General features: G+C 38.6%; 3 protein-coding genes and 2 pseudogenes across 3 annotated transcripts; 3 read left to right on the top strand and 2 right to left on the bottom strand.

Moving 5' to 3' along the window:
* The first annotated feature begins 47 nt into the window (after positions 1 to 47).
* LOC116934603 lies at positions 48 to 1095 on the top strand (annotated as a pseudogene).
* A 3792-nt stretch (positions 1096 to 4887) lies between these two features.
* Positions 4888 to 5829, top strand: LOC116917432 (annotated as a pseudogene).
* A 7002-nt stretch (positions 5830 to 12831) lies between these two features.
* LOC116936768 lies at positions 12832 to 14058 on the bottom strand. The gene is made up of 2 exons (XM_032943930.2): positions 13702 to 14058; positions 12832 to 13113 (listed from the first exon to the last, which is right to left on the bottom strand). The coding sequence occupies exons 1-2, from the start codon at positions 14056 to 14058 to the stop codon at positions 12832 to 12834; spliced, it is 639 nt and encodes a 212-aa protein (XP_032799821.2).
* A 5314-nt stretch (positions 14059 to 19372) lies between these two features.
* Positions 19373 to 20111, bottom strand: LOC123469821. Its single transcript, XM_045169164.1, has 2 exons — positions 19918 to 20111; positions 19373 to 19797 (listed from the first exon to the last, which is right to left on the bottom strand). Exons 1-2 carry the CDS (start codon positions 19994 to 19996, stop codon positions 19373 to 19375), a joined length of 504 nt encoding a protein of 167 aa, XP_045025099.1. The 5' UTR covers positions 19997 to 20111.
* Positions 20112 to 21373: 1262 nt separating this feature from the next.
* LOC123469820 lies at positions 21374 to 23605 on the top strand. Its single transcript, XM_045169163.1, has 5 exons — positions 21374 to 21644; positions 21706 to 21810; positions 21872 to 22401; positions 22463 to 22803; positions 23540 to 23605. The coding sequence occupies exons 1-5, from the start codon at positions 21475 to 21477 to the stop codon at positions 23603 to 23605; spliced, it is 1212 nt and encodes a 403-aa protein (XP_045025098.1). The 5' UTR covers positions 21374 to 21474.
* Positions 23606 to 24975: the final 1370 nt, after the last annotated feature.

The following is a 24975-nucleotide window of genomic DNA, read 5'->3' as shown; positions in this document are numbered from 1 at the left end:
CCCTTTTCCTTTTAAATAGATTATTCTTTTTGGAATTTACTTGGTGACGTAAGATTGCCAAGACTGAACGATATTACCAGTGTAATTACCAATTAGTCAGTCATGATGGTATGTATATTAATTCGCTAGATGCATTGATAGATGTCACTGATTTGTGTTTATCATTGGGTGACCCGCGAGACGTGGCGAGCCAAAGTTCAAATTGATAAACCCTAGAGAAAACTTAGATGGAAACTGCTAGTTATCGCGTAGCCCTACCCGGAAATGGACTTGGTAATTCTTCTCTTTCTTTTTGCTTGCTAAGAATTACTACTCTTAATCATAATTGTTACAACGTAGAATTTTCCCCCATTGAAAAATGATCGAATTTTGCGAGCAGCTCGTGGAGAAGAAACTGACAAAGTACCAGTCTTGGTCATGAGACAAGCCGGGCGATATTTACCAGGTTTTTTTCATATTTATTAGTTTGTGGTGATTGATTCATTGTTCATGACATGTTATTTAGAGTTTCGGGCTACAAGGGTGAACCATGATTTTTTCTCAATGTGCCGAACACCAGAAGTTGCATGTGAAATAACCCTATAACCCATCAGAAGGTTCCCTCTAGATGCAGCTATAATCTTCTCAGATATTCTAGTGGTTCCACAGGCATTAGGCATGGAAGTTCTTATGAAAGCAGGCGAAGGGCCAGATTTTACATCACCCCTGGTTACACCAGAAGATCTAAACATGTTGGAAACCCCCGTGAATGTAGATGACAAATTAGGCTATGTTTTTAAAGCCATAAATCTAACTTGTCACAAATTGGAAGGAAAAGTTCCTTTAATTGGGTTTGCAGGTGCACCTGTAAGTGAGCTAAATGCTATTTGTGGAAAGTGTAGTTTATAACTCATTTTTTTGTTAATTAGTGGACGCTTATGAGCTACATGAATTCCACTCGTTGGGATTTCGTATCCTGTTAGAGTTAATACAGATGCCTCATGTGACTCGAATAACCTTGTGTATATATTTAACAGTTTGTAAACCTTTTCCATGTAATTTATGAAAACGAAAGAAATAAAAAGACAAGGTTGAAATAGGATCAGAAAAAAAAAATTTAGTCCAACAAAAATTCTGTCGTTTTTATCTATCCCATCTAATGGGTGAAAATCGAGGAGGTCATTAACTCGGTGTAAGCATTGTAAAGAAGGGTATGAGGGTTCAATAACGAAAGAAAAGGAATGGTTATCGAAATGTTCGGTATAATATAAACTAACCAACAAAACGGGGTCATCAATAGGGGAAACCGTTCCCATATTGAACACTGTCCCATGTTAGACAGTGTCCTAAAAAATAGATGGAATCGTGATAAAATTTTTCTTTTCTTATTTAATTGTGATTCTATTCACTTTCCGCACATGGTGCAGAACTTTGAAACACCTATTTCAATTACATTTCTGGTAGTGAATAAAATAAGAATCTGTGCGAAAAATTCGCAATTTTTTCTCTCTTATTGCTACATTTATTCATAATTTTTACTATACTATTTACGTTTAGTTATTTTAGCTGACTTATTCAAGAATGTAATCTGAAAAGAAAAAGAAATTTTATTCCTTCTAGTTTATTAGATATAAAAATTTTCCCAAATCTCTTTTTTAGGGTCATATTGTACAAAAACCATGGGTAAGATTAGACAATTAGTGGGAGTGTTTTGGGAGGGACCAAATCAACGCGCTGAAAGACTAACACATAGTTTTGCTATAAATTGTTCAATTTTTTAACAATTAAATTTAGTAGGCGTTTTTTAAAAAAGGTTTTCATTTTCTAGTAAAGTAAACTTTTTTCCTTACTTTTTTTTCTTAAATTAATCTTACCTAAATTGTTCATTACATTAAAAGCTATGTTTGACATTTTTTCTGAAATTTAAGGCCAACCCTTGACCATTTTAGAACCACTTCTTAAGTGGGACAGGCGACCGTCCAATGCAACCCTGGTACAGGCAAAAACACAAAACATTTTGAATCCCAATGTCTTCTATAATTACCATTGTACAGTTTTAAAAAAATCAGTGATTGGGAGAAAGGAAAAAACTTTCTTTGCAAAAAAAAAAAAAAAAACTAAAAATCGGTTTAAAGGGATGGGAAATAATATAGAAAACCCGGACCTGTCCAAGGTGGGAAGGGTCTCCCCTACTCATAAAGATAATTTTTTCAATTTTTCCAAATGTGAAGCCTCGATCAGATTTCTTTATGATCACAAAGCTTCCAACATTGTAAGCTTCCAACACTGTATTCAGTGCTATTAATTTTAAAAGAATCTGTTAGACTAATAATATCTTCTGCTGAAGAATAAAAAAATGATTCAGTGTCAACGTGAAGAAAGTTAGAAACGCATAATTGCACCGTTGATTTTACACACACAGAATCTTTCAAACAAAGACTTTTGTTGAAGTTGCGCAATGGCGTCAATAAGCTAGTGTGAATTGGGGATTAAGCAAATTATTAATTATATGGGAAAATGCCTTTATTTTTTCGTTTAATCTTTCAAAATTTATCGTTCATCCCAAATGTTCTCATGGGTCCATATTTTCTCAAAATTGTTGGTAAATGCACCAAAAAGTGCATTTTTGGCCGCAGAGAAGCAGATGGATATAATCTTTTAAATTGTATCAGAAAAGAAGTGTAAATGATTTCAAAATAACACAACATTGATTCTGACGGTTTTGGAGCCATCACAATGTCAATTATTTCAGATAAACTAAGTAAGTGCCAATATTGATTGTCAACCGGTATACAATCACCAAATGACAAAGGGAAAAATCGCAATAAAGCCCACATCTGTGCAGCGTACATTTAAATGATATGCCCTCTTTCCCATTATTTTTTATCAAACTGGGCTTGTTTTTTATCAATTTTTACCTTTGAAAACATTTTAGAAATTTCGTCATTAATTTCGTCCAGGTCAAGAAATTTCTGGGATATTAACCTTTGTATAATCATACCGCACACATACGGAATAAACCCTTGGATACATGTATGCATGCAATCGTTGATCCAGTTTGCCATTATACAAAAAAAATTTAACCGATTCAGAATTCAAAATTTCTTAACTCCTCTAACGTGTACTTGATGTCTTTTAACGGTAAGGCTTCAACATCTAGTTTATAAGATTCTGGGGTCCTACAGCGGAAATCTTTTTCTTTGAAACAATTCTGACTTTTTCTCGAGTACAATAGCACAACTGACAAAAATAATCATGTGCAAAACTTTCTGTTAAGCCAAATATTTGATTCATTGCCAAGTTGTCTCCGATAAATTGACTAAGCACAGCCTTCACTTAAAAAGTTCCCCTGGAAGGAATATTAATCTCAAAGCAATCGGTTTCCAAATTAAGCAAATCATCAACAATCGCTTCTAACAAAATGTCTTGCCCGTCATCATATTTCAGATCCGCGGAATTACAGATTGCAACTAGATGAAGGTTTGAAAGAAATGCATAAAATTTGGGATTTTAATTATTAACAAGAAAATAAAACATTGTGCTGTGATGTTCCGTCACTGCTGAAGCAAGAGGATTAGTTAACCCGATGCCGTCTGCGTACAACTGAATGAAAACAAGGGTGTTTCTCCCGTCCAATTAAAAAAGAAAATTTTTATACTTCGACCCATCTTGAAATTTGGGATAAATTCCAGATTCCCCTTGTTGGTTGTAAATTTCGATTATGATACTCAAGAATAGAGGGTTATTCAACAGGAGTTATTTCAACGTTTTGTTATAGGAATATATTGAGCAACATTGGGTTTAGAAATTGAATTTGATAACTCCTTGCGATGTCATTTCGCTAACTATTCTGGCACTCAGAGGAACAGACTGAGGGGTAATAAACTGAGGATGGTCTTTGTACACTTTGCGGATGCAATGTTCAGATCTGAAATAATAAAAAACAGTGGAAACACTACTCAATGCACTAGCAATATTATCATTAGAATTAAAATCATTAAGAAGTGATTTTAGTTCTCCAACCAACAAATCAGTAAAAGACTTCATACATGTGACAAATTCTAACGTAACTGAATACGGCACATTTTATATACCTCGAAAAAGCATGATTACATCAAGAATTTAGCCGGAAAGAATTTTTTACAAATTTTCGGTTGAAAAATTCCCTTGAGGGTCTTCTAGTACGAAAACTCAGTTTCCATTTCTTCAGCGTGTTTTTCCCCTGCGAGCACCACCCTCAAATCAACTCGATTACCTTGAGTGTCTTCGTTCTCGCCAACCTCATGATCCACATCAGCATCAGCGTGTACAGTCCTGATCTGACGTATATAAATTGAAACCGTTGATAAGCGTTCCTGACATAGGTCGCACAGATAGAGAACTCAAGGATTTCATTGTTGGAATGTACACGCAAATGTTTTCGTAGAGCCGAAATAAGAGCAAAGTTATCGCTGAAAAACTGTATCGGGCAACTAAGCATGATTATGAGCACCTTTTGAAAATAAAAAAAATTAGTAATAGCACTGAAACTGGTTTTCCTCTTTCCTTACTAAATATTCGCTTCTAAAAACTCACTTGCAACACTCGTTATTTGTAATAGATGAACAGTAAAATTTTGTTTGTATAAACGTGAAAAAACTATTTTTGATCCAGTGCGGAAATATCGATCAGCGCTTGTGCAGAAGCGAAAACAGAGTAGCTAAAAGAATACAGAATACTAAGGTGGGCATTTATTTAGTTTGTTAGCCCCTTATTAGCCCCCGAAAATCTTACCATTGCACCGAAATTACGGGCAGAGGGCGCGGGGCGCGAGAAATATTTCGACATTCTCAGAAAATTCTGAGTCTTGTGTAAGCGCTTTACTAGTGATTATCGTTTTGAAGTAATTCTCACTCAGTGATTTATACAATGTCAGTTTTTGAATTAAGTCTGTGGATTGACCCTTGTATCGGTAATTCTAATTTTAACTGTAATACGGATATCACATTGGTTGTTGCTTCTACCCTTGAAGAGCCAATTTCTGAAGGTATGTGATAGCTTATGTAATTAAACTACTTGCTCAATTTGTGTAAAAATAGTAATAAGCATTTTTATCATTATTTAAGGATAAGTAAAATAAAATTTTTCCGGACCATGCCAAATTGTCAACTTACGTGGAACCGTCGTAAAGTCTGACAAAATATTGTTTAAGTTGCATTCTGATGGGACTCGCTTATTTGTCAAAGCGCCTAGTATAGTATCGACGGGTGTCGGGGCTGGTTAAGTACAGAGGGGTAGGGAAGTTGGTGTAGTATCTATGAGTGAAAGAGCTGGTGTAGCACAGAGAGATGATGGAGCTGGTGTAGTACAAAGGGGCGAGGTAGCTGGTGTAGTACAAAGGGGGGAGGAAGCTGGTGTAGTACAAAGGGATGCTGTAACTGATGGTGTAGTACAGAGGAGTGACGTAGCTGGTGAAGTACAGAGGGACGAGGAAGCTGGTGTAGTTTAGAGGGATGAGGAAGCTGGTGTAGTACAGAGGAATGACGGAGCTAGTGTAGAATTGATAGAAGACCAAAACAATGGTGATGATGCAGAATTGATGGATAGTGACGGGGATAGTCAAAGACTATTGTCTGACGACAAAATGGAAGATCTAGAGAATGAGGCGTTGATGGCATTAAATAATCATGAGTCGATTAACGGAGGTGGAAGAAGAAGCATCGATTGACATCGAAACCGATTCAGATGAGGGAGAAGACATCCTAGACCTCCACCGGGACGAAAACATAAACGTAAGGCCGACATTTTACTTTCAATTAAATTAGAAAGGTGGCCGTTTCTCCTCTATAAATTGATAAAATTATGAATTTATAAATCAATAGTAAAGCTAGTTCAGAAGCTAGCTGCATTACTTATAGTCAATATTTTGAGGGATTACAATGTATGTTTTTTTGTTATCGGGTTTATTATAAACTAGGACAAATACTATCCGTTGCAGATCATAATTGTAATCATGCGGAAAGGAATCCGAGGATTAAAGGGAGCCGTGTTAATGGAAGTAATCCAAAAATAAAAAGGCCTTCGGCAATGCATGCTTAATTTTGCTTGCATTAATTATGAACGCCGCTGGCTCATGTTAAACTGCAAAGAATTGGGGATACTAATCATTTACTTTTTTCTTATGATTATTCAAAAATTTTTAAAAAATTATACGGAAAGATAAATTCCCGAGCCCAACGGAATTTGTGAAAATGGCCGACTCCATAACGCATTCTTTCCCCAACACGGGAAATTCGGTACGTAGATTACTTAGTAGCCTAATCATATTTAATCCCACCAGTCTTTAAAATCAAAATTTCCATATAGGGGCCGTTCACATACTACGTAGTAGGATTTTTGCGGATTTTTACCCCCCTCCCTCCCCCTTGTAGTAGATTGAAGTGTTCGGGCTGACTCCCCCCTTAAAATTACTTAGTAGTTCGCTCGACCCCCCCATCCTAAAAAATATAGGCCTATATATATTTCGAAACTCAATTATTTTATTCTTTAATTGTTTTACACTTTTTGTTAAACTCTATTTGACATTGTTGTCTGGTCAAATCACTATGAACTTCAGAGTAAGCTTGATATAACTGTTGATATAGGTCCGGTTTTCCCGTAGGATTTTGTTAGACATTCTTAAGTTTCAATCCACTCACAAACGAATTTCAAAATACCATAACAATCGACTGCTCATGAGGAGCTTTCGCAAAAAATAAACAACGACAGCGTTGCCAGCTAAGGAAATTTTTTTTTTTAAATTGGAAAATTTTTAAAATTTGTTTCTACTACGTATCAAATCCCCGGGCTCCCCCTCCCCCTTAGTATTTTGAAGTAATTTGTCTGACCTCCTCCACCCCCCTAAGCCCACTACGTAGTATGTGAACGGCCCCATATCTCCGATAGAAAATATTTTACGATCCCGTAACGAAAACTGGGACTCAGAGAGATATGTCCGGCAAAAGAGAAGCCGCGAGAAAGGAAAATTCCAACAAACAATCCTCTTTCGCGGCTGACTGAAATAAAGACATTTTTTCCAAGGGAAGTAAAACAAGCCGAAATATATATGAGAACAAATACGGTAAATAGGGCCAACAAGCCAAACATGTTGCATTGTCTAACTGTAACTCGCAAAAGCTGACGAAATTTTGTAAAGGATAAACAAATATCCGATATTGGTCACGATAAATGAAGCAGTAGGTTTTTGTTTATGTCTTAATACCATGTCTTTCCACTTGAAATCATAAATGGTATGTTTTTAGGTATTAGAAGAATTTGAAGCTATAACCAGAAAGCCGTTAGATAGAGTTGTTCAAACATGGGATAAGATTTGATAATAGAGGAGGTTGAATCTAAATTTTGAAAAACCGCTTCATCAGCTAGCGCGATGGAACTTATCTAGTCTGCAAAACAAGCCAAAGAAGATTTTCGTTTGCACCATAATTCATAAAAGCGATAAAATATTTTTTAATAGAATTTCCTTCTCTTTCAGGCTCTTTAAATTATTCCCAGATAGTCCTCGAGTTATTACCACACATTTTCTCTAATAATGTCCCTAGAGAAAAGGTAAAAGGGGTCAAAACTTCTGACTGCCTTTCGTTGATGTTTCGGAAATTTGAGGTATATGGAATTATGGACATATTCTTCTATCTTTCTATCTTTTGTCATAGAATCCATTGTCATTTGAAAAAAATATAAATTTTTTAATTTTAAGGGAGGGATGACTTTCGGTCGGGTTCTTTCTGAAACATCCGATATGATACAACCCGGTGTTATCCAAATCAGAAAAGATTTTTTGATCAAGATCGGGAAAAAAAACATTCGCAACTAGAAAACGCGAATTTGAAATCAGCTCGTTCTTTTCTGCTTGCGTGTTAGAATATTTTGTCCATCAAATATCCCCTTCCTATCAAATTTGGTTTTTGTGTTTTTTGAAGCTCTTGCTGATTTATCTTTATCCATAAAATCGGTTGTTGTTCAACGGTTTGTGGATAATCTGTCGATCAATAAATAAACATACTGAAAGCTTGATAATTCCAAATTCTGTTGCGGGATAAAGGCCCACAAGCCTATTTTATTCAGACGCTAGTGAATTAACGAGGGTTTGTCTTTCTAGACACACAACCCAGACTTTCACACAATCGAAATACAAACAATCTACAGGACAATCAAATGTACTTCTTAATCAATCTTAGTACCTTTTTTACACGACGGGGCCTAGCACGACACCCGTATTACACAATATCCCAGCAAAAGAAGGGGGGAAATGTTCCCAGCTTGACAGTTCGAACCAGTCTGTCCGAGAGAGGGTGAGGGCAGAAGATAAGGGGTGTCACCAGTCATGAGATCTAGCAGGGGGAAAAGGGACTCGTCGTAATGCCAGCGGGGTATCTGGGATATCCCCGCCACAATTCTTTCTCACCCGCATTTTTGTAATTATTTTATATTTTGAATCATGAACCCAATATAAACTATACGGGTATAATTAAATAGTCTTGAAATAATTTTTTCACTAAATAAATACTACATCAGGTTTAAATCAATCAAACAAACCGAACGGTACAACAACAATACATAACACCAACAATAATTTTACCCGTTCTAAAAGGCACTTATCACTCATAACACGTCCCACACGAAATAAATGTTTCTTACTAAAAAAATCTTCGATCTTGAAAAAAAAAAATAAAAAAATAATAATCTGCTAAACTAAACTAAACTTATAACCAAGCTATACCCAACCCATTCAACACATAAACTTTTACCATTCCCTTCTCATGCATTCAATTCCTCCTTCTGGGTGGGAGATTTAAAATCAAGATCAAACAAAACTAAACAAAATAGCTCACGAATGGGGGAAACTATGGGTGGTTGGAGCAAAGCCCTATTTAAATTCAACAAAAAAAAAAAAAAAAAAAAAAAAAAAACTAACAAAAAACAACAAAAACAAACAAAACAAAACAAAACAAATCGAATAGTTAATTCCGAAAACAGATGACACAACATTAATTCAAATCAAAACCTTCGAGGATAGTGGGGAGACGGGAAGTTCGTCCGCTTCTTGTCCTCACTGGCGGACGATTTGGGAATTCATGGGCAGGTACATGCTGGGCCGGAATTTCTTACATGACTGGATCAACGGTAACTTGAGACATTTCATTTTCACTTCTATTTTCATTGTCGTTTTCACTTTCGGTTGGTTCGTCGAGTTCGCTCACATGCCACTCGTCACTTCTCGCTCAAAATGGCTTTAATTGCACAACATGAGCGTTAAACCTTCGTACCACTTTCCTCTTTCTTCTAGATGGCAACTCTTCCACTAGATAAGTGGTTTCTGCCACTTTCTTTACAATCTGGAATGGCCCGATATATTTTGGCAAGAACTTCTTTGTCAATCCTTTTTTTTTTAACATCCGACGCACTAGCACAAGGTCACCTTGATAATACGGCTTTGATGCCTTTCTGCGAGCGTCACAAAGCATTTTTGTTCTGTCCTGACGGCGGATAATGTTAAATCTGGCCTTCTTTCTCAATTGTTCCACACGTTTGATGAACTTTCTCCTTGACACTGGTCCATCTTCTGGCCACTCAAACAGGTTGTTATCCGGTCTATTGGGGAGTCGTCCATAGACAAGCTGAAACGGCGAATGCTTCGTTGTTGACTGTTTAGCAGAGTTAATGGCGAATACAGCATCCGACAGCCGCTCGTCCCAATCTCGATGGGTAGGGGAAATAAATCCAGCAATGGCTCTGGCGGCTGTGCGGTTAAGCCTCTCCACCAACCCGTTCGTTTGGGGATGCTCTGCAGTGGCGATGACGTGGCGAATCTTCCATTTGTCCAGCTCCGTGGCTAGCTCAACGCTAGTAAACACCGATCCGGGGTCAGAAATCATTCTGCTCGGCACCCCATGTCGATTTATGATCTGCTCCTTAAGTAGCTTTATCATGTGACACGTGGCTGTACTTGGCACAGCAACCGCCTCCACCCATTTGGTGAGATAGTCAATGGCGAATAGAATATGACGATTCCCAGATTGAGTTTTCAGCAACGGGCCTTGATGATCGATTCCGATGGTCTCGAATGGTCTAGTAGGTGGGGGGATGGGATTCAGAAAGCCAACAGGGGCTCCAGGAGGAACATTGTGAAATTGACAATGGATACATGATAATACATATGCGCGCACACTCGACTCCATCCGTGGCCACCAATAATTTTCTACTACTCGAGCCAAAGTTTTCTCTATACCAAAATGATTAGCTTGCGGCTCATCATGACATTTACTTATTAAATCTCCACGTAAAATTGAGGGGACCAGCAAAAGCAATTTCCTACCCACGTTACTTTTACTCTTTTTATACACTACCCCCTTTCTTAAAGCAAAATCAGGATCTTTTTTGTTAGTTAGGATTCTGTCAGTAATTGGACGTAATTCTTTGTCCACTTGCTGCAAAAATGCAAGTTCTTTGGCTGTATATTCATCAGATTTTAATATACAGCTAACGCGATGTTCTGTCGAGGATGTCCGGCATTCCTCTTTTCCGCCAAGATTCCTCGAGAGAGCATCAGCGACCACATTGTTTTACCTTTAACATGCTCAATTTTAAAATCATATTCTTGAATGCTCAACATCCACCTTGAAAATTTCCCCGACAACTCTTTCTTGTCCCACAACCATTTTACTCCGGAGTTGTCTGTACGGACGGTAAAAGGTCGTCCATACACATAACACTTCGAAATTTTTTCAATGACCATACTAAGGCCAAGCATTCCAGCTCATTTGAATGATACCTGGATTCAGCATTAGACAACGCTCTACTAAGAAAAGCAACCGGTTTTACCTCTCCGTCCACTTTTTGAGCAAGGACGGTTCCTAATCCGAAATGACTTGCGTCCGTATGGATCTCAGTTGGAAGGTTTTCGTCGAAATGCACCAACACTGGTTCTGCCGATAATAGACGGACAAGGGCACGAACGGCCTTCTTCTGCCTCTCCTCCCAATTCCACTTGGTGTTCTTTTTCAGCAGAGTCACGAGCGGAGCAGTCAGATGTGAAAATTCAGGGATAAATTTTCGATAGTATGATGCAAGGCCCAGGAAGGCCCTTAGTGACTTCACCGAATTTACTTCCATCCTTTCCAAGGCACTTACTTTCTCCGGATCCGGCCTTATTCCATCCGCTTTGACGATGTGACCTAAATGATTAACTTCATCTACTGCAAAAAGACACTTTTTCATATTAAGGATTAAGTTGGCCTCGCCCATGGCTTTTCAAGTTTAACCTACTCTGATGCTCTTCAAAAGTTTTACCAAAAACAAGAATGTCATCTAGATAGACGAGACATACCGTCCATTTGAGCCTGTTTAACACCTGATCCATTAATCTCTGGATTTTGGCCGGCGCATTGGCCAAGCCAAACGGCATTCTTTTAAACTCAAATAGCCCATCGGGCGTTACAAAAGCAGTTTTTTGGCGGTCCTTCTCCGCAACTGGTACCTGCCAGTGTCCACTAGCAAGATCTAACGTGGAAAAATATTTTGCGCCGGCGAGCCTATCAAAAACATCGTCTATCCGTGGTAGCGGATAAACATCCCTTTTAGAAACAGCATTTAACCTCCTGTAATCAATACAAAATCTATACTCGCCGGATTTCTTTTTTACAAGAACTACAGGTGATGACCACGGGCTATTGGAGGGCTGAATTACTCCACCCTTTAGCATCTCATTCACCTTTTCTGAGATTACCTTTCTTTCAAACTGTGAAATCCTATACGGGCGGCTAGTGATTGGACGAGAGTTACCGGTATCGATGTTGTGCTGGATCTCCATCGCTCTGCCTAGCTGGGTCTCTTCAGAAGGGAGACAGCGACGATGCTGGTCCAGCAATTCGAAGACTTTTTCCTTCTCGGCTCCCGATAGATTAGGTCCCGTATTGACGTCCTCACGAATGGTCGCTCGTAAATATCCTCTAACCACAGCGCAACTCATTCGCACTGGCCTTGCAACTCCGTCATTTGAATCCTTTTCCTCTTTCTGTTCCGTTGGAACGACGGCAATTTGAGCGTCTAAATCGATATCAATGAAAATTACACAATTTCTCCGCTTTATTATTACCGGCTTTGTTTCCAAATTCAACAATGAGACCCTGGCCCTCCCATTCTTGAACGAAACTAAGGCGGAAGATACCACCCAGGTTTTTGAGGGCTCTGCTGAAAATCCGAACCGCACGATGCCCGTTCCGGTGAAATCAATTGGGACTGATCCTTTTAACATCCGGAGCGATTCGCCCGGATTTTCAACGGCTTTCTTCACGCTAAATCTAACGGATCCTTTCCGTCGCACCGCCGGCAAATCTTTAGCCAAATCCTGAAAAAATTCTTCTGACGGCAGTGATCTTTTTACTTCTTCCGGAATCGATGTGTTGGTCTTGTCAATATCAGCTTCCTCTTCTACATCTTTTATGAACACTGGAACAATTTGATTATCCTTACAGATAAAATTTATATTGGCTTTCACCAGCCAATCTACGCCCAGAATCAAGGGAAAGGGGGCCATTTCAACAACTGCGACCTTTTCAAGAAATACTCTAGTGTCTTTAAAACAAATTTGTAAAGGAATTTCATCTACTACTCTTACAACCTTATTATCTATTCCCCTTATCCCTGGAAGAATACGAATGCCTTTATTCTTAACAATTCGTCTTACTACTGGTAACCTTACTGTTGTTATGCTGGATCCTGAGTCCAGCAAGGCGTCTGTCTCACCAACTCCTTGGATGTAAACGCGGATGACAGGCAGTTGAGTTGGTCGGGACGACTCATCAATGTGTTCTCCCGTCAGTGCTGGCCTGGGCCAGCCGACGGGGCCTGGCCGTTTCCCGCCCCCCGAGGACAATTTCTCTTGATGTGACCGATCGCTCCACACTGAAAGCAGCTGCGATTATCCGGCTGGCGCTGCATTTGGCGCTGGCCTCCTCCCAGCGTCAATCCATTCAGTCGTTCCGTCAATCCAGCGATCAATGACAGCAGTGCCGATCCGACATCAATGTGTGGTGCTGCAGGAGGAAGGGGTGTCGGAACCGGTGGTGGATGCATCGGCACTGGTGGCAACGTAGATGGCTGAAAAAACGGATTATTTGGGGGGAAGGGGGACACATTTGGCCGCAATGTAGAGAATAACGTCTCGAGGTCTCTTAACCTCGTCATGAACTCGTCGACGTCTGCCGGCGTGTCATTCATCATGGCCGCCACGTGCTGCCAATTCGCCAACCCACCTATCAGATACGAAACCTTCTGCGCATTTGTCAAAACATGGGGGGAAAGATCAAGCAAACGGGATTTTTCCACTGCATACGCGATCCCTGGTTCCCCCGCTTTCTGGACCCTTTCCTCGATCAGTTTATACCACTCCGATGGTGATAAACGTTGTGTAAAGTTAGTCCCCAGCGCATTGGACCAGTTTTGCCGATTCGGATTATTGGCGCCCGATTGCAAATGCCACTGAAGGGCAATTCCTCCTAGACGCCTGACGGCGACTTGTCACTTCTGTGCGTTTGTCCAACCTTTTACATCTCCGGCCTGATTGAGGATACGGACCCAGCGTCTACCGGACTCTCCCAACTTACCCTCAAACATTGGGATTGACTCTACAACTGCATTATTTACATGTGCAAGCGCCGCCCCTGCTTGTTGCTGCTGAGCAGTTACCAGTGCACGCAAAGCTGCGCTTTCTTGTTGCTGGGCCGCTAGAAGATTCATTAATGCATCGGGATGCCCCTGATACTGTGCCCGATCCTGAGCAGCGCCATTTGCAAATTTTGCGAGAGCCTGGGCTAGGTCGGGATCCATGTTTACCGGTACGTTTACTTGCTCCGGCTCTTCTCTAACAGGCGAGATATCAAAATTTAATCGTCGCGAAGGCCTCTCTTCACTTTCTGAATCGCTATGGGGGATCAATGCAACTACTCGAGGCGTAACGACTACTGGGATCAAATTTCTCGAGGCATTTCGCGTCCTAATATGATAATCTACTGGAGCAACTACAGCAACCCGTTTCGGCGGCATAAATACAAAAAAAAATAAAATAAAAAAAACATAAAATAAAATGAATCGAAAGCAGGGACGAATAAATGCGGAAGATAGAAAAAAAAGAGAAAAAAAAGTGTCTGGGCGACCACGCTATCACCTTAGCAAAAAGAGAAATGACGTAAGACCACGCTATAGCCACCGGCAACAAAATGATTTTACGGAAGACCACGCTATCGCCCCCGGCGACTAGACAAAATTAGCGAACCCGAAAATCAAATATTAGCAAGAGAAAAAAATAAGAAGAAAAAAACAATACAAAAAAAACAATTTTTTAAAATACGATTTGAGCAAAGAACAAAAATATAATTAACCCACGACGATGGTTCTGCGAGCAGTTCACGAGTGTGAATATTTCTGAGGCCATTATCCCTCTTCTGACACCAATTGTTGCGGGATAAAGGCCCACAAGCCTATTTTATTCAGACGCTAGTGAATTAACGAGGGTTTGTCTTTCTAGACACACAACCCAGACTTTCACACAATCGAAATACAAACAATCTACAGGACAATCAAATGTACTTCTTAATCAATCTTAGTACCTTTTTTACACGACGGGGCCTAGCACGGCACCCGTATTACACAATATCCCAGCAAAAGAAGGGGGGAAATGTTCCCAGCTTGACAGTTCGAACCAGTCTGTCCGAGAGAGGGTGAGGGCAGAAGATAAGGGTTGTCACCAGTCGTGACATCTAGCAGGGGGAAAAGGGACTCGTCGTAATGCCAGCAGGGTATCTGGGATATCCCCGCCACAATTCTTTCTAACCCGCATTTTTGTAATTATTGTAAATTTTGAATCATGAACCCAATATTAACTTTACGGGTATAATTAAATAGTCTTGAAACATTTTTTTCACTAAATAAATACTACATAAGGTTTAAATCAATCAAACAAACCGAACGGTATATGGCATACATGATGTAACACGTGTGTCATTGAACGATATAGTAACCTTGGTATACTAATAATGGCCTTGGTCAAATTTTTTAAAAGAGGAGGAGTATTTTTTTTCTTAAGAATTTTTGAAAGGAAGAAAAATATCCTTGAACTTTTCATACATCGCTTTGCTTTTTTTGCGTACTTTTTGTATGGCACATTTTCTAAACACAACTGTATGAGCTCCATTCGTCATACCAAAAAAATGATGCCAGCAGATATTTTTTTTTCAGAGAAAGTGGCAAGAGGAGCTCTAATAGTTTCCATTTCGTCGATGCCCTGACACCAGGGGTCAAATTCCGAACAATTTGTTTGGGCTAGTCTAAATTTTAAGTTAGTGTAAGTTGCCTAGAGTGCAAGTTTAGTCTTTAAGCAGCCTAAAGTCTAAACTATTGTTATGTTCATTTCCGAACAATAAACTAGCCAAAACTTTGCTACACTTCATAAAACTATACTTAACTACACTTTGATTTTTGACTAGACTAGGGCAAATGAAAGGACCAATGAGAGACGTTCTTAAAAATATTTCTAGACAGAAATACAGCAGACGCTTCTACAGACACTTCTAAATTTAAAGTTTAAAAGTATTGTTGATCGTTTCTTTAAAAAATGAGTGGTAAATTTATGAGGAAACCAAAAAGGGATCAATGGCTACAGAAAGAAGTCGATACTCTATTGGATCAAGCAATTATTTATAAGGTAATGGGAAATCCATTGAAGTTATTTCTATTTTATTACATTATTTTGATTGTTGTATAGGAAATATTGGATGGGAAACATGCTCACAATGTAAGCCAAATCGACAAGCAAAACATATGGAAACAAATAACCATCATTATTCATCAAGAACATCCTGAATGTCCTGAAAAAACAGTTGACATTGTAAAAAAGAAGTGGCAAAATTTTACAGCGGCAGCAAGGACTGCCATCAGGAATTATAATGCTGGTCTAACAGAAACAGGTAGAAAGAATAATTATTGAAGTCGTTACTCTTTCTTTAATATGTTTCCTTTGCTGTCACAGGTGGTGGGCCGTTAGGAAATAATGGTGTGTTATCTCCCATGTACTACAAATACCATGAGCAAGTTTTACGGCTCGACAACCCATCTGTTGCTGCAACTGCTATTCCAGTATAAAATTTTCTTGTCAACTGAAATTTACTTCTGTAACAGACAAATTTATGTTTATTACAGGGATCTGTGTCTACCGATGATCCAATTCTAAGTGACAAGACCAATCAACTTTTGATTATGGAACACATTCTTGGAAGACCTTCAAACAATAAAGCAGAATTCAATGAAGATGAAGGGGACGAAAACCCTCATCAAGACGATACAATTAATTTCATTGAATGTGCTCTAACAAACACAAGTGACGAGTAAAACTCCATAATAGAATTTTACTCATATTGTTTGTAACGTATTCTATCTTCGTTTTAAGACAGGGTAAAGATTATTTGTCAGGATCAGATAATGAGAGCCGTCCAAATGACATTTCACTCTTAAGGAGTCCCACGCCAGGGCAGTTGGCCATTGAAAATGGATTGAACCCCGAACATCAATCAGCAGCTCTCACTAGTAAAAATACTGCTGCTGATAAGGGCAAATCACTAGGAAAGAAAAGCCACGTTGTCGCGAAACGTTCGAATTCCACACCCATTCCATCAATTTCTGCTGACATATCGAAGACAGTTTCCTTAAAATCAATCTCTGTTGATTCTTCTGTTGATTCCGTATCTCCATCACCAACCTCTGCCTTTCTATCGTTTAAGCGAAAAAAGAGCGTCATTGACACTAAGGCAAACGGTGAAAAGAGCAAAGTTTTCAGTGTGTAATCTAGCAGACTCGGCGGCCAAGAGTAGGTTGACTGATGCCCGTTTACGTGTTCTCATATCGATCGTGACCGTTAGAGAAATGCTCAACGAACCACTTGAGAAAACCGAAATTCCACCGGATCTTTTGAATTTACTTTACAACGTCGAGGAGAATATCTAGATACATGATGTACATCAAATGCGAGATCAAAGAAGTCGATGTGTATTCGAATCTTTCAATAATACACAATTGACTCAAAACTAAAATGTATTGAATGCTACTTTCTGCCTTTTTTCATTCCCTTGTCTGCGCAATATGGTTTCTCTTTGACTTGCTGTAACTCCAGTTTGTTTTACTTCAAGATCCGTAAGCTCTTCATCCTCTTCAATGTCCAAGTCTTCAACTTCCCAGTCGTCAAGTAGTGGCATTTTCCAATTCAAAGCAAGATTGTGAAGAACACAACAAGCTACCGTTATCCTAAAAGCCGAATAATGAGACTGTTTTGTAAGAAGGGCCTTATTAAAAAACGGATAATTAACGTAATTTTGAATATACCAAGACACTTTAGTTGGGGTCATCCTAGTTTTAGAATGTAAGACATGAAATCTTTTTTTTAATATGACAAAGCTTCGCTCAATAACGCAACGTGTGGTTTTGTGAGCTACGTTGAATCTAATCTTTATCAAATTCTAGCATTAAAAAAGGAATCAAGTAAGAATAATATAATAAAATTATAAAAAACCTTGTAGTTCTCTACTGGGTCGGTGTATGGGACAAACAAAAAAGGTGTGTTTGCATAACCACTATCACCCAATAAAAACCCCGATCCAAAATGCCCAGTTTCAAATTTCTTTCCAACAGCACTTCCTTTGAAAATGGAAGAATCGTGACAAGAGCCGGGTTTCGTAGCACAGATATTTAAAAATCTGTTGTTGGCATCACAAATCCCCTTTTGAATCAAAAATTAATGTGTGACCCTACTAGCACTCCGCCGTCACAGGTACATCCCTGAGAGGTTCTACTCATCCGAGCTGGACAGCCGTTTCGACGTACGATGGACATCATACAGATTTCCTAATGTCCGCTCTTGAGGACATCATAGAAAGATATCAAATGAATATCATTTTTTGGATGTAAATTGTATGTCCCTGTCTGTATCTCATAGAAATATCAATTAACGGATATCCCAATAACGCCCCGATCACGTATAATAAGGATATGCTGCGAAAATTTACTGACGTACCCACGATATACAATGGATCCCGCATTCGGGATCTTAAATTACATTTAAAAAAATTAAATGTGACGCAAAATAATTAAAAATTACGCAAAACTTGTTTATTATGCACTTCCGTGCTAACGCAAGGAAGCAATACAATGAACGAGAATTTTTAAAATGCAACATTGGGGACATAAGGCATATAATTAGGAGCAATCGTTTTCCCTGAATCCCAGACTCGACAGATTCTTTGTTAGTGTTGAGAAGAGACAAGGGACGATATGGTCCGTGTTCTTGATTTCACGATTCCCAACATTTTCTTGTTTTCACGATTCACAACGGTGTTTCAAACCGCAATCGATCTTGTTGAATTGAAATTGATACGACGTGTTCGAAAACTGATTCTTTTTCGTTCACGGGAAATCCTAGACAGTAAAGGAGACATCAGTAAAAGTTAAAATATATTTTTATTTTAAATGATTACCAACTCGTTAGTTGGGTTGTTCTACTTGAACTGGATCTTCTTCGGCTGGTGGTTCAACGACTGGATTGCCAGCAGCCACTGCTTCTTCTGACCTCACTTGCTCTGGTGCTCTTTTCATGAAGTTTTTGGTCTCCCATTCCAACTCACTCTGCCTTGCATGTCGAAACTGAGGAACTCCTTTCACGCCCTCTATGACATAAACAATGAAACATAGTTCAGTAAATTTTAATTAAATCTTAAACTCACCAAAGATTGCACGAGTGATTGCCGATTTCTCAAGGCCGTGTTTGCGAGTTCCATTGCGCAATTTCCCCTCCCAATTACAACCAGCTCTGACTTTCAGAGATAACACCTTTGTCCAAGCACGTTTCATTGCGTCCGATAAAGATGACCCTCCAATGCCACGAATTAATGAAACCTGAAAGGGTAAATAAAGAAATTCTAATACTACAGCTATACTTTAGAGTTTAGATGTTCTACCACGTACCAGTTTATAATATTTGTCTTTATCCTTTAGGCTTTCTTCAAATGGCTTCATAGCTCCAATGTCCCCTAGAGGAAGCAATAAATGGTCACTTTCGTCATCTTCTTGGTAATTACTAGCACCTCCCAGTTGTTGAACAGACTAGTTTGACTCAATCGCATTTAGTTTAGACACCAACACATTTGTTTCTTGGTGCTTCGCGAACTCTCTCACCATCTTCGCTAGGCAGTCCATAATCTTAACATTTTCAATGGAATTAGCCGCTTCATCTGTTCGTGGAGTAGTCATTGGACTAAATCGTTTAATAGAACGTTGAACTTCTTTCAAATTCTGTTGAGGTGGTGGAGTTTGAAAATTATTGTGATGCTGGTGGTGTTCCAAAATATTGCCCGTAAAAATTTGTCTGTTGAGCTGTTGCTGGTTGGTCTTGGATGGGTTGATGCCCAGCAGAAGACGTCCCAGCGTATAACGCATTCCAGTTACCTTGTTGTGCTGGTGTCGGTGCTTGAGACGGCATGGAATTTGACGCCTGTTGCGAAGGAGGGCCTGCCAAATGAAGTCCAGTGGACTGTCTTGAATTACGATTCACCAGTGCCTCTTGTGGTTGCATTGGTGCATTAGTGTGAAATGTACGCAATGCCGGGGTGCTAGCATAAGACTTATCCAAATTCTCCTGTCCTCCAGTGGCAATAAAGAATGGATGTTGTTCGTTTGGTGCCAATTCTCTATAAGGCAAGTCCATGTGATTTTGCGGTGGAATGGAAACTTGACCACCAGATACTATGAATAAAGGAAAAAAGTAAATTAAAATGTACTAATAAAAAAAATCTCTTAGAAAAGAGAAAAATGAAAGACGTCATAAGTCACAAAAAATATATTTTGGAAAAATAAAGTATTTACCTGGAAAAGAAGTCGCATTCCCAACAAGAGAGGATGGGATTGGGATGAATGGCAACATTTCCTGAGTGGGACCATACATCCCGTCACTGCTCTCACCTGAATCGTCCGATTCCGGAATATTTTCAGATTCAATAGTATGTGAATATCTTCTGTTCCGATATTTCTGGCGGCATCCCTTTCCTGCTTTATTTACAGCAGCACTCTCAGCTTCCGATGCCGTTGTTAATTCATTTTGCTCACAAGCCCGAATTTCTTTTTCTTTGGCAGCTTGATAGGAATCTATGAGATGGGAAAGATTTAATTAGCATGTCGTGTTATATTCTTAAAGATCAAATAATTACTAAATTGTTTTCTAACAATACACTCGTAAACAAGCCACTTGGCGTTCGGTTTATCACGTCTCATTGCTGCTGCCTCACCCCTCCTTTTAGGATACGAACACTTCCCTTCTTGTACCCAGAAATCAGGAACAACTGCTACATAGGGTACCGTAGATGTTTGCAAGTCAACAAGAAGGAAAGTTCCCTGTTGTTTCAAAAACATTGTTAACAAAGTGATGCAATACATATTAAGATTGCACTATGATTACGTTCTGAGATGCCATTTTGAAGTTACAGCAAACCTGTGCTTTTTGTAGACTACAGCCTTGACTTCAAACACACGTAATCAAAATGAGATTAGCTAACAGTTAATCTACAGTGTGACATGATAAAAGGCAACAAAATATATTTTAAAAACTTACTTAGAGCTATATATTTTGTTAATAAAGAAATAACTCACAATCTGATCAAAGAAAAGATCGAGCAGGGATTCACACAAAAAAGTTTTTAGCCACCGAAGGTTGAAAGCACAGCACTTACTCCACAATTTATATAGGGGTTTGCACAATGTGCTTATAACTGAATATAAAAAATAAACAATTTATAACAATGTAATTTAATGGATGAGTGCATACCAATACATGAGTATGCATTCGAAATGCAATCAAGTAATTGCCCATTTTTAGTATCTTCAACTGATTTTACACTTTACAGCATTCATATAACTAATTCGATTTGTCCATTCAGTAGAGTTGAACCATTACAAAATTATAAAGATTTTGGTTATAAATAAAAAGGGAAATTACTTACGTAACCGCGAGATAACCTCACTTTACAGAACACATTAGTAGAACACAGTTCAAACAGGAAAGAAAGTAAAGAAGCCTTTTTCAAGAGCAAACTAAACGGATATCTTATAACGTTGCACGATTGCATTAGTAATATTGAATATTTTTCAAACTTTTTTTTGATATTTTACATGAAGTTGGTATTGTTAATTGATAACAACGTATATTTCTACATGAAAAACATTTTTCAAACGAATTTTAAATCACAAATTGAATAAATAAAAAAATATTTCGTTTACATTACTCTATGATGGCAACGTCATGTTAATGGCACCATTTACTGCCATTTGCTAGCTTGTCATTGTCAGTCTATAATCTATCAGTTGAAAATAGCATCTGTTTCCATAACGATCTTAACAATAAAATATACTGACTTTTGGCAATTTAATATGCCGTACATAGGAAAACAACGTGCTCAAGGTATAAGTGGTGTTCGGCGAAGGAAACCGTTTGTAGGAAAACGTCAAATGCGAAGGAGAGTCAACATTTCCGTTGCAACATTCAACAGAAGAGATGATATGAATACCGTAATTGCTGGTGACATCGTAGAATTGGACAGGTATGCATATTGCAGTACATATTTGGAAGTTGAATTAAAAAAAAAATATTTCTTTTTACAGTGCTGGTCCCCCATTTTCAATTGCCGCCCAATGTAGTGAATTTCCATCACTAGATTGTGATCGTGATCAAACTATAAATACTGGAGAAGGCTTAGCAGTGAATAGGTATGCATGTTTTAATGAAATACTTATCGACAACTTGTAACTATTTGTTTACTTGTTACAGGGATCCTTATCAGTATAATTCAGATTACGAGTCTCAGGAAGAATATGAATCTGATGATGAATTGCAAAGACTTGTATTAGATGCGAGTGATTCGGAGGAGGATCAAGATGATTTTCCTTGGGATTGGAATGACCTTCGTGATGATGTCAATGATGTCCTACATGAACAGAGCAAAAGAGAGAGAAAATTCAAGACAAGTTTGGTAAACTGGGTGGTGGAATGCAATATTCCACGCAGTCACGTGAATAACTTGCTAAGAAGACTCAAAGACGACGCCGGATTGAATTATTTGCCCCTTGATTGGAGGACCCTTATGTCATCGAAAAGAGGGAAGGTCGATGTCATCGACATGAAACCAGGGAAATACCACCATTTTCAAGTAGAACCTGCTATGCATGCTATTTTAGTGGCTATGGAAGCAAAAGGCATTTCCATCCTTGAAGAGGTGTTTATTTTATTTAACATTGATGGCCTTCCATTATCGAACAGTAGCTCCAGTGATTTCTGGCCAATATTATGCAAAGTGCTAGGTAATTCAATATGCTACTTTTACTTGGTTGCATATTTTCAGTCTTTTTTTTTCGTTTTTAGGTTGGGATGATGTATTTGTTGCTGGAATATATCACGGAGCGAAGAAACCGCAGGATATAAATGCCTTTCTTGCCTTTTTTAAGGAAGATATTGTAAAGCTGAATAAAACTGGTGGCATTGTCTTTAATGTTCAAATTGTCAAAGTGTCTATCAGTGGTTTATGTAGCGATGCCCCCGCGACGTCATTTGCATTAAACATTGCTCCTCACAACGCCTATTATGCCTGTAGAAAGTGTACTACAAAAGGCTTGTGGGTTTCCAACTTGATTACATGCCACACCCAACCAAAAACTGGTGGTCGTGTCACGTACCCAGAACTTGATGCTCCCCTCCGCACAGACGTAAGTTTCCGACAGCGATTGCAAATACAGCACCACAACAAAGACAATCGCCGATCAATTATTGAAGACATACTGACCAATGTCGTTGACAACGTGTGCTTAGATTATATGCATATCGTTTGTATTGGCGTTTACAAAAAAAAAAATAATGAATTCTTGAATGGTAAAGGAGACAGAGTTAGACTCTCACCTGACAATATCAATGCAATTTCTCTTTACCGAGTTGGAATTCGAAATTATATTCCACGAGATTTTGTAAGAAAAACTAGGCCTCTTGAAGAACTCCCCCGCTGGAAAGCAACCGAATTAAGGCTGGATCTTCTATACTTATCCCCTGTTTCTTACAAACCTTTTCTGTCACATAGACGGTACAAACACTTAATGTTGTTGCATGTTGGAATCAAACTGTTAGTAAATAGGGATTCGTGTAAAAGTAATGCACCCTACGCAGATAAATTGTTAAGACAGTACGTGATCGTGAGCAAAAAGCTTTATGGTGCCAAGTTTGTTACGTTCAACGTGCACAGCCTAATCCATCTGGCAAACGATGTGCTTAAACACGGCTGTCTTGATGACTTCAGTGCTTTTCCATTCGAAAATAAATTACAAAAAATAAAAAATTTGTTGAGGAAAAGCGGCAGACCTTTGCAACAAATTGTGCGGCGCTTGGAAGAAATTAACAGGTCAAATTTTTATAGAGATCGTTTGAATTTCAATAACGGGCCCCAATTAATAGGGTATCATTGCTCAGGTCCGTTGCTACCAAATCTCCAATTTAGATCTGAACAGTTTAAGAAGTTGATTTTCAAAAATTCATTGTTGACGACCTGCACTCCAGACAATTGCATTTTTGTATCAGGAAAGCCCAATCAAATCGTTGTCGTTGAAAATTTCGTCAAATTTGACGGACAAGTTTATGTATTAGGGGAAAAGTTTCTAAAACATGATAATATGTAAACTTATCCATTACCGTCATCAAACTTGCAAGAAATTTTGGTATCTCAATTGTCTCCTGTTCTCGAATCATTCCGCTTGATTGATGTGATTTGGAAAGCCGTTCGCATACCGATTATTATTCCTGAGAACGGATTCTTTTTTGTCTGCCCTCTGTTCAATCACAGCGTATTTTAATTGTATTCTGTGTGGTTGGATGTGACTAAATAAAAAATTGCTATGTATTGAGCTCAATCCCATTTTATTATTGTACAAAGTGGCGAAAACCATTAAACTTATAACTAGTTCAATTTTTTACGTCCTGATTACCCATTTGTTGTTTGTCTTCGTCTGTACATCCGCTGTATATCCCATTTTGATCCCCCCATCCAAAAACATTTTGTGTCCTTTGCCGAACAACTATCAGATATTCGGTTAAGAATGTCAAAATGACGTCCCAATACTTACGTACATAGGATATCTCTATGAAGTCGAAAAAAGACGAACGTAGATCGGATAGGCCGACATCTTTATGATATCTCTAAGATAAACTGTGCTAGTAGGGGAGTTATGGACAAATGAAATGTTTTTATTTATTTTGTGAACAAGTCTACCTGCACATTAATGGAATGGTAATTCTTGCGATTGACGTACGCTTTCTCAAACAACGTAGGACGTTGTAGTCTGACATGGGTTCCATCTACACATCCTATTATCCCAGGAATGCGAGCAATGTCTTCAAAATCATTTTTGAGCTAAAAAAAAATGCATACTACGTTTAGTGTAAAAAAAACAATATGTTGTTGGCCAATAATTTACCATTGTCAGATTGTCAGGGAAGTAAATATATTGGCCGGATATCAGCGATAGCGCGAGAGATACTGCGGTAATTGAACGGGAGACTGATGACTGACTGTAACGTAGAACGTTCCCGATCACAGTTTGAAATGTCCCGGTGGCGTAAAATTGCAAGGCTATTAGAACCATGTCAAGTGGCAAAAGATTCCTCTTTGCCTGAGTTTTTCTCTTGGGTAAAAGATGTGCTATCAGCTCTGCAGGACATAAATAAGAGATTATTCACTAGTTTTCTAGTTTAAAAAGTTTAAGATAAATCCTGTGATATTTTCAATTGAAGCTCTGTTGAATCAGAAAGTCTTAATCAACTGTTCCTCAGAAAAATATGTCGAGACATCCTTTCTTGTTTGGTAAAAAGGGATGAGACGTCTTCTTCTTAGATTT

The sequence above is a fragment of the Daphnia magna genome, linkage group LG2 (genome assembly GCF_020631705.1).
Source record: "Daphnia magna isolate NIES linkage group LG2, ASM2063170v1.1, whole genome shotgun sequence".
NCBI lineage: Eukaryota > Metazoa > Arthropoda > Branchiopoda > Diplostraca > Daphniidae > Daphnia > Daphnia magna.
Note: the sequence above shows the minus strand (reverse complement) of the source record. Positions and strands in the feature narration are given on the sequence as shown.

Bases quoted from the DNA above. Each gene is read 5' to 3' on its own strand.
- LOC116936768 (XM_032943930.2), bottom strand. From the start codon at position 14,058: ATGCCGCCGAAACGGGTTGCTGTAGTTGCTCCAGTAGATTATCATATT. The intron at 13,114-13,701 runs GTAACTGCTCAG...CCGTTTTTTCAG, and splicing joins GCGCAGCTTTGCGTGCACTG to CCATCTACGTTGCCACCAGT.
- LOC123469821 (XM_045169164.1), bottom strand. From the start codon at position 19,996: ATGTATGGTCCCACTCAGGAAATGTTGCCATTCATCCCAATCCCATCC. The intron at 19,798-19,917 runs GTAAATACTTTA...CTTTATTCATAG, and splicing joins GAATGCGACTTCTTTTCCAG to TATCTGGTGGTCAAGTTTCC.
- LOC123469820 (XM_045169163.1), top strand. From the start codon at position 21,475: ATGCCGTACATAGGAAAACAACGTGCTCAAGGTATAAGTGGTGTTCGG. The intron at 21,645-21,705 runs GTATGCATATTG...TTCTTTTTACAG, and splicing joins GACATCGTAGAATTGGACAG to TGCTGGTCCCCCATTTTCAA. The intron at 22,402-22,462 runs GTAATTCAATAT...TTTCGTTTTTAG, and splicing joins AATATTATGCAAAGTGCTAG to GTTGGGATGATGTATTTGTT.